This window comes from Poecilia reticulata, linkage group LG22 (genome assembly GCF_000633615.1).
Source record: "Poecilia reticulata strain Guanapo linkage group LG22, Guppy_female_1.0+MT, whole genome shotgun sequence".
Classification (NCBI taxonomy): domain Eukaryota; kingdom Metazoa; phylum Chordata; class Actinopteri; order Cyprinodontiformes; family Poeciliidae; genus Poecilia; species Poecilia reticulata.
Window position 1 is genome coordinate 14,208,079 of NC_024352.1, and position 10,004 is coordinate 14,218,082.

Consider the following 10,004-nt stretch of genomic DNA (forward strand, 5'->3'; position numbering starts at 1 on the left):
GTAACGAATGCTGCGTTCAATTTCGCAGTAAATTATCACCACCGCTCAGATTCACCTGGGAGAAAGAAAGGAAGAAAAAAAATAATCTCTCCCAAGCCACAAAACTTACCCGCCGTGACTCGAGAGACGCCGAGGCAGCCGCTGAGGACGAGCAGGAAAAATCTCTCCATGATCTCTCAAACGCTCGGACGACGTGCGGTCCCATTTATTTACTCGGGCCGTGTTGCGCTGCTCGGCATCCACGTCTGTTCACGCGTGCAGTCTGGACGGGCAGGAAGGGGGGGAGGGAGCGGCGGGCAGGAGGAGGAGGAGGAGTGGACAACACGGCGACTCTTCAGCACCCTGGACAGCACCTCACGGCTCACTCAGCTGCCGCGATTGTCTGCAAAGCTGCGGCCAGCATCATCATCTTCATCATCATGGACTGCGCCGTTTCACATGCGTCCAAAAATGTGCACCAGTCAGATCCCTCCTCCAGCTCAGCAGCCCTCGGCTGCATCTGCAGACTGACAACGCGCTGGCTTTGTGTGTGAGGTTCCTACCGCTTAGAAACACACAGCCCGGCTCGACAAATAAAAAAATCATTTAGCTAAATCAACAACAACGAACAAACAAACAAGCAAAAAGCGCTTATTTTCTCTAACCATCCGAGGATATGTGAATCCAAAGCTGTCTCCGTCGTATGGTAAATTGCAGCCAAAAGTTGCCGCCAAAACACCGAGCCTGACCTCTAGAGCGCGGCGCAACCGTGTGGGATGAGCAGCTGATCAAGTGAAAACTTGTCACCAGCAGCCCTCTCACGCCCCTGCTTCACTTTGCCCACTTGGTGAGCCAGATCGCTCCGAATTATCGCTGCCCACTCTTCTATTAAATATGCATACACGATCCCACGCAAACAGTCGCCTCTGTGGAAACGCGTTTTCTCCACTTCACAGGCAAACACGTGTCTCTTGACTCCGCCACTGAGCGGACACCCGCCTCTCCACCTCGGGTTTGCTTGCGAAGCGCCCGGAGCGCACGGCGAAGCGGGCGCAGAGGTGGTGAAAGTCCGGCGTTACAGTACCTGACAGGTTCCCCGCAGCTCGCTCCAGGGCTCGAAGCTCCCCGGGATGTTTGTGTGTTTGTTTCTGCCCTGTGTGCGCGTCCCGAGTCAGGAGACAGCCCCACTGTCCCCTAGCAGTGTCCCCAAGAAGTGCTGACTTCGCCCCGCTGCGCGCCTCGATCCACAGCCCGCCGCTGCCTCTGACGTGTTACCAGGGAACTAAGCAGGTGGTGGAGCGAAGGGGTTATTGTTCCGTTTTTTAACATGCTTCACTCTCCTCTCCCCTCATCTGCACGTCCGCGTGTAAAAAAAAAAAAAGGAGACAGTGAGATTGTAGGAGCAACTATTGTAACCCATGAAACTTTGTTACATTTCGTCATGAAACTGTCTCCGACTTTAATGTGTTTCGTTGCGATTTTGCTACTTAGATATGTTGTGCTTCGGTTTTTAGTCGTTCTTGGCTCGGGATAGCCTCGAATACAATCAAATACAAACAATTACTTTTCTATCAGATCAGTGTAGCTGTGCACATTTATATCTAAACGAAGGTGATAAAACAATTAGAGACCATCTGACCTAACATACACGTACACATAGGTTGTAAAACAATTTCCCTATAGCTTTGAACACATATAAATGCAAATATGATATTCATGCCTATGGTAGGTGTATGGGAAGTTTGTCCTGCTCTGTGCTGATAATCATTTGAAGCAGAGCTGCACAAAAATTATGTAATTATGATGCTATTTCTGATAGTTGAGTGTATTAGACACTCCTTTGTCAGATGAAAACATGCTTTTCAATGAGGCCACATTTATGCATTATAAATATTATTTTTGTTGGTCTGATGTAACATCCTGATCTTAGATATCATCATAGTTAGCTAAAACAAAGGCATGGAAACAGCAATTTGTGTGTAAATAATCTATATAATGTGTTTCACTGAGTGAATTGAGATACTGAAATAAATTTACTTTTTCATAACATACTAATTTATTGATTATGACTGTATGTCCAACTGGAAAAATATGTTATCGGTACACAGAGAGTGAACACAAAACATTTGAAATTTGTTACCATGAAGAGCTTTGCAATTACAGCATTAGACACAATTTAATTGTGTTTCAGCTCTAATTTAAAGTGCTTTTTAAAAAATATAAATAGTTCTTTAGACTTCCTGAAGGTTTTTTAAATGTTTTATTTAAGCTTTACCTGCAGATTTTTAAATACCACTTTACATCCCATTTATGTGCATTAGAGTTAAAATACCACATGTTGTAATCCTGGCTTGGCAAAGTTAAATCTGCTTTTATTGTGGTTTTTATATCGCTAAAACTGCCTGTTGGATAACTTCAAACAAAGCATGTGATGTGATCTCCCGACTGAATATTACAGAAACTGAGCTGCACCATGGAGGAGCATACAGCTTACTCAGATGTCCTGATTAAATTTGAAGCTCAGACACACAAGGACTAAAATGTCAACCATTCCTTTACTTTGGGAGGGTGAGACTATCGGAGATCTCTCAGCGTCCCGGGCCAACAGAATGTTAATGGCCTTTAAATTCAGCACTCAGCAAACACATAAAGGACTCAACCCAAGCGGGTAATTTGCTCCTGGAAATTGGCCTCTTTGATACTTTACATTCTTCACCGTTAAATGCAGAAGAAGCAGAAAGTCAGCCGTAAATCTCATGTCTTTGTGGCCGTTCGGGTCCATGCTTGTTCCTGCGAGTTTCTCCTCGGTGAGAGGAGGCCTGGTTCATCTCGGTGTGACTGTTTGTTCTTTGCTGAGGGAGAGGCATTTGTATGCTGTCCTAATAAAGAGTGGGAGCAGGAGGCCATGAAGTAGAACGTCAGTGTAAAGATAGAGTTTACTCTCGCCCTGCAGCCCTTTGAAGCATCACTTCTGTGGATGCTGATGTGAGCCGCTCTCGGCGGGCTTAAGGCAGAGTCTCCATCCAAACCTGTGAGTGTTTGACGGTCAAAAGGGATCAAAAAGTGGCTTGGAGATGAATTTTCTCACACTTAGAGTTTCATTTTCAAACATTCAGCAAGTCAATTGGCTTGGACAACTTTTTCCATTTCCCCTTGAATATACTTGGGCAAAAACTTGCTGGTACAGTTAATCTGAGGTCGTTTTATGGAAATAAATGGGCTGCAAAGATCTGACATTTTCCCCTTAATTACATTAATAAAACAATTCACTTTCATAGCTTGTGGTGTGGATTGTGCAGCTCTCTATGTGCTCTCCTTGTTAGGCCTGATACTTTAAGTGTTTGCCCATGTGTTTACAGTTACAGTCTTTCAATTTTCAGAAAGACTGAAAATTGAAAGATTTTCACAGGATTTTCACATCTCACAGGACTCTGTGAACATCTCACAGAGTCCTGTGAGATGTTCACAGCTTTGGTTATTGTTCTACAAACAAACCTTACTTTAAATGTCTCTACAACCTTCTGCTTTCTGTTTGTTCACCAATATCCTCTAACAAACCTTTGTGGGTTTCACAACACAGATGTACTTCTAATGACTTTAAATTAGACGCAAGCAATCTTTATTTACCACTGTGTAATTGTTTACACTGGAATTTTAATTGGGGTGTCATAAAGAGGGCTAAAACAAAATCAACCAACCTTTTGAGCTTTATGCTTGTCTCCATAAATGTCTTGAATTTAGCTTAAAAGTTATGCACTACTTTATGTGGATTTATCATATAAAATCCCAATTAAAAGCAAATTTATGTGACTGTATTTTCCGCACTATAAGGCACACCTAAAAACCTTCAATTTCCTCAAAAGCCGACAGTGCGCCTTATAATCCGGTGCACCTTATATATGGACCAATATTGAGCCACAACAGGTCTAGCAACTACGGTAAGCAGCCGCCGACTTCATTTTCCCCCGTAGAAGAAGAAGAAGTGCGCGGTGCATGCGCCTTATATATGAAAAAGTTTTGAAATAGGCCATTCATTGAAGGTGCGCCTTATAGTGCGGAAAATAAATAGTAACGTGAAACATGACAAAACGTGAAAAGGATCCAGGGTTTTAAATTCTTTGAAGGAAATGTGACCTTTGTGGATTTAAAGTAATTTTTCAATCATTCAGTTTGTTTAAAAGTCAGAATTTATGGACGTTGGAGTAAAAGATATAGTCATGCCCCAACAACCTACTGCTGGAAATAAAAACTCTTTCATTGGTCAGCAGAAAACCTTAATCCCGAGCCTCTGTTATATCGTATACATTCGTTCTTTAGCTGGAAAATATAAAATCCTGTGCATATTACAGGCTGGGAGCATCATCCCATGGCTATTAGAGACAATTGATAAACATTTTTAATGCATTTAATTTAAAATTGCTGAGGCACCCAACGATAATCAATTTGACTCACAAAGTATGGGCATCACCAAGCATCACAACCAGAGTGGATTATTAAAAAAAGAGAAAGATGAGGGCTGTGACACAGTTGGTAAAATCCACAACTTGAATTGGCATTTCTTTCTTTAAACACAGAACAAATCAGCAAGTAGGACACCTCGCCATGAATATTTTACACGCATCAATATTTCGCGACTTGACACTGGAGCTTACGGCGACTTTTCTGCCTCTCAGAGTGATTTTGGATTATGAGCTCTGGCAGGTCGCTCAGAGGTGGCAACCCGGACCAGGATGCAGAGAGGGCAGGATGGCAGGTTTTGTTCCTGTCTCAGCCTGATAAGATTGGGAATCCGGCCCAGAGAGAGGAGATTCAATAAATACAAAGCTGTGCCAACTGCATTTGGGTGGGGGGGAAGGGCTGGGCGGAGAAAAAAATGATAATTTATTCATAAAGTTTCGAAAACCCTCTCTGACTTTTCTGCTTCTCTTTAGTCTCAGTTTGAAAAGTTTGATTGGCACTCAGTGTTGACACATTAAGACGCTCCAGTCCATTAATTCTGCTGACACGTGGAGCAGCTGTAGCTGCAGATGATTGAGTTCTTGTTCGTAATCCCATTACAGCGCAGCAGATTCAGAGTTCATTTGCAGCTTTGTGCGAAGACATGCTTCCATCTGAAAATGGGACAAATCAGAATTGGCAGTAGCTCGGCGACTCAAAGCTCCTCATGGCAGCACATCAAGGGAGAAAGTTTTAACGGGAAAAAAACAACAACAAATATTAAAGTAATTTTAACTGTCACCAAAAAAAAAAAAAAAAAAAAAAAAAAAATCTGCTGTAAGAAGAAGAGAGACCACTCTTCTGTGTTCAGTCTATTAATACTCAGAGGTGGGATGAAAAGATGCTTTATGATGAATAATAAAACTATTTAGTTGCATTTGTTAAATGGTCGTTTTATTTTAGTACAGCTCGAAACGTAGGCAGGTTTTTCAAGCTTTACTGTTAATGTAAAACTTGATTAAGTCACATTTTTAAACTAATTAGTCTTAAAACTTATGAAAGGATAAGATTAGGTATTTTATTGAAGCCAACATAAAATTTTACACTTAACTGACCCCGCAGATAACAAATACAATTGACAGACAAAATTGCCAGACAAAAACTACACACAACTGCTTAAATACATTTTAACTTGCTTGAACATGCACACTATTAGGAGCTTGCAGGTCTTACAGAGGCCAACCGGAGAATATTTTTTAGACTTATTGTCAATTTTTGCACCTCCCTTTGATCTGACAGGAAAAAGTTGGAAAGGGGGACAGGAGCCAGTTTTCAGACAGCAGCCAGAGTTAGAAAGAACAAATTCAGTCTCCGTGGACATGTTCGTCTCTCAGCTTGGATGCTGGCTGATTTTTTTTGCACAAGCAACTCTCTGGGCCGTGGTTGCAAATCTCTGGGCCGTGGTTGCTCCAGTGCTGCTGCTTCTTCTGGCACAACTTGTAGACGTTCAGAAGTTCTCATTTGGATCACAACCAGATTCCTCATACACTAACTACACTCAAAATAAGGACAATTTATGATGCTGATATAAACTGAACATTTAAAATTGCTGAATCCGGGCACATGGGCGACGAACTTCTCTTCTCAGTGAGAAAGGTTTGTGATGAATAAAGAATTGAGTCCACAGACATGAGCTCAGAAGAAAAGTTAAGTTGTGGGCTGGAGTAGGAGTAGATCAGACATGGACTACAGGGTAAGCATGCAGTGTCATGATGAGTCCTAGCGTAACATTTTAATTAATAGCTCCATGGAAACTCACATAGCCTGATATAGGTTGGTTTCTGTTAGAGACTGAGAAGGTCAAAGGTCAGAATTTTCGAGAGCCAGGGTAGACAAAAATCAAACAACTACTGAAGTCATAATTCTGATATAGAAATTCAGTGCAACTAGAACAGTAGCTTCAAATCCACGCAGCTTTGAGTGAGTCGCCCCAGAAAGAGGAATTTGGATATGAGAATGACGTCAATTGTCCCGAGTTGGGCACTTTGTAGGTACACATTTGTAGGCAACTTCATTATCATGCAGTCCCTGAAGATATATGTTTCCATGTAGACATTATGCATCCACCCTGTGTCTATTAGGTGCAATGGGATGCAGAATGACAGAGGATGACAGAGGTGCAGAGAGACTGTTATTACTCAAAATCTCAACACATTTCCTGAGCGCGGCAGACAAATGAGAGAGATTAAAGTTGAGTTGGCTCCTGGTTTTGGGTGGACTTCTAATTGATTTGTTGGGCTTGAGACCAAAAAATCTCTACAAACAGATCACAAGGCGAAGACGTAAAGTGTGGTGAAACTTGGCGGAACAAACTTATTTCCACTCCTGATGATGATTTGTGTCTCATTGATTCGTCTCCTCACTGTGGTTGGATCATGAAGCAGCCGCCATGTAAGTCAGGATTTCTTGGTTGGGCAGAAGACAGCCTGGTTTTGAATCGTGATCTCATCAGATCCTCACGCTCAGTGTGATCTGGTGATTTTGGAGTCTGAGTCAACTCTTTTGCTGTCAGGCATTGTGAATCATCAAGAGATACTGTTTCCAGAAAGGAGTGTGTGTGTGTGTGTGTGTGTGCGCGCGTGTCAGCTGCAAAAACATTTGTCAAATATGGCAAAGCAGCTACAAGATAGATGGCAGAGAGGATCACTGCCATCCTCCAGTCTCCTCTTCCTCCCCTCATCTTTCTCTCTTTTCTCAAAAAACAAAAAAAAACAAACTTAAAGTCCCTTCGGCATGTGTGATGGGTCAAAACAGCAGGCCTTGAGCTGCATAATCAACTTTTTTGTGCTTGATTTTCCATCTTAGCCATTGTTTCTTACTGAATACTGAATTCCTGAAGTTCTGCCTAATGAATTCCAACTCCTGACAGCTTCCTTTGTGATGAGATAATCAATGTTATTCACTTCGCCTGTCAGTGGCTTTAACTGTGCTGCTGAGTGGCAGATGCACATTTGTCAATTAGCTGGATTTTGTCAGAGAATATCTCCCTGACAATGTAATTATTAGGCACTCGTTCTGCCTGTTCAAAGCATTGCTGCGCTTACTTCCTCAGTGATGGTTTTTATAAGTATCTGAAATGTATTTAAGCCTTCCTGCCTGCAGATAAAGGGTGAAGGTCAAAGGACTGGAAATAACTGAAAGCGAAAAGTCGAGGCTGGCTTAAAACGGAAGGAAAATATAAGTAAGGGGAGAGGTGGCTATAAAGATATAAAACACCTTCTTCTGTCTCCTCCTCCTCAGCTCCTTGTTTTAGCTGAACTGGTTCAGAGAAATTAAAAACTCATTAAACTCAGTTTCAACTCCTGACCCTTAAATTGGTTTATTTCTCTGCCCATTGTTTGGCTTTTTCTTCTTTTATCATTTTAAAATTGTGGCAGTGCTTTTTCTATCCATTCCCAGCCTATCGTGCCCCTCTTAGTTCAGCGATCTCTTTGAAAATGAGTTTCCGATATCATCTCGCAGTCTTTGAAGATATTCCCTTTTGAGGTTCGAGACTTCAGGTCAGAACGTTTCTGCATGCAAAAAACAAACCAAAAAAAAAAAAAAAAACCCAACATGAATCAAACAGAAGAAGAGACAGCAGTAAAATCCACAGCTTTGACGCTTTAACTAACACCCTAAGTGGCTGTGCACTGCTGAAATGAGTGTCACGGTTTAGTCCAACTCGACTGATTTCACTTTCAGGGATAGTTACAGTGCAGCCAGAGCTTTTTTCTCTCTCTCTCTCTGGGAAGACAGTTTAATTGGGCGCGTTTTGCATCTCAGAGCACAATTGCAAGCTACTTTTTAAAATTTTTTTTAAGGAGGCCTAATTTGAATAAAACTGTCTGACTCAGCTGCTTCACCTATTCATCACACATGTAATCTCTATTGAAATGAGGAAGAGTTAATGCCTGCTTGGTGGAAGAAATATAACAAGTTTCTGTTCATTGAGTATTGTTTAAAGATGTCAGCAGCAATGAGGATGTTTTATTGCCATGATAACATCGCCAGATGGTTCTGCAGCCATCAGGAATTGAGCTTGCTTGCGAGATACAATTGGAAATATGTACATTCAATTTCAAGACCACTTTAACTGCAGGAAAACACCACAGAATTACTTTCCACCTTCAAGAACTGCTTTCCTGCCAGGTTCCTTAAATATGTCCTTCTGGAACTTAGCATGAACACTGAAAAAATGACAAGATAAATTGTCATCTATAATTCATGTTTACCTGTTAAGCTTGATATTATTAATATTCTTAATAATTCTCATTTCTGTCCTTGGGGATCCTGGTGCGGAGAGTTGTCCGATCTGAACCTTGGTTCCATTTCCTCTTTCATTCTTGTCACAGATTAACATAAATATTAAAGTTAAAATATGACTAAATCAGTTTCCTTTGCCTGCTGAATGTTGGTCAAATCTTTCATAATGTTATAGGAGCATTTTGAATGTTAAATTCTCTTTTTATAAAAGTTAAAACCTTTTGTTGTACCTTTTGTTTGTTAGAGATTTGTTTGTGTATTTCTGTAGCCCAATTAATCACTGATTAATGAAAATGAATACTTGATTACACCGGTTATTAGCTCCCACTGATTCTTATCAGAGTTGTGATTGATGTGTAGTTATCTCTGATTGGATAAATACATCCTAATGTTGAGCGGTAGACAGGAATCTTATTATCCTTCTTTAAATGTGTGACACAGAATGTGTCTGATTTCTTGAGACTGGTTGTGATAGTGATTTATTTCTATAGTTTGGCATAGTCTGCTCACTCTGCAAAACAGAAAAGATTAGATTATTCCCAATGGGACTACCAAAGCTGCTGTTGATCCAATACCTACCAAAAAAAAAGAAAACATGCCATGAGCAACAATTTCCCCAAAGCCTTCATCAAAGCTGCCTCTGGATCCGCTGTGATGAAGCAACAAGGATTGATTGGGAAAACTCCCCTAAGCTGCTTCTGCTTTGCAACGCTTTGACTCCTGATTCCAAAATCCAGTGAAGACCCAGTTCTCCAAAAACACATTTGTATGGATAGAGGGACAAGGGATGACATCATCTTCGTCTGTTACATAAATAAATATTCATAAAACAGCAGCAGCATAAGCAATGTGTTGCTTTTTACCACAAAGAGCCGCCAAACTGGTTTGTTATTTCATCTGGAGATGAAAGTGCTCGTTTTACTCTTGTCTCAGTGGTCTGTGACTGTGGGGAGGTCATCGTGTCCTGCTTGGCACCGATGGAGCTGTCACATCCACTGTTGTCACTGACGCTCCCACTGAGACACGCTCACACGGTTACCGGCTTCAGAAATGGGTTTCATGAATAAAAATACACTTATGTACTTTTATTGTGCAAGAAGTTTTGTGTCATCTGTCATTTCTTTAGATGCTTGTCAAGTGAAAAGGAAACGCGGCAAGGCTTCTAACAAACTGAAAGTCGATCCGACCCCCTTCCTTCTGACACCCCTAAAAAAAAGTAAAATAAAAATCCATTGCAACAAACTGTATTGAGAGTCCACTTGTGTTTAATTTGTGTGAATGTT

At 41.3% G+C, this 10,004-nt stretch overlaps 1 protein-coding gene across 2 annotated transcripts in view; it reads right to left on the minus strand.

Annotated features, from left to right (window-relative positions):
- Positions 1–1,050, minus strand: part of fndc5a (fibronectin type III domain containing 5a) — a 36,975-nt gene extending 35,925 nt beyond the window's left edge. The window contains exon 1 of one of the 2 annotated variants that reach the window (XR_532600.2): positions 110–1,049. Coding sequence is in view for 1 of the 2 variants with exons in the window: in XM_008399616.2 (XP_008397838.1) it covers positions 110–170 (61 nt within the window). In the remaining variant the exon portion in view is untranslated. Of the gene's footprint in view, positions 1–109 lie in introns of both variants that reach the window. The other variant, XM_008399616.2, reaches the window with a different exon arrangement.
- Positions 1,051–10,004: the final 8,954 nt, after the last annotated feature.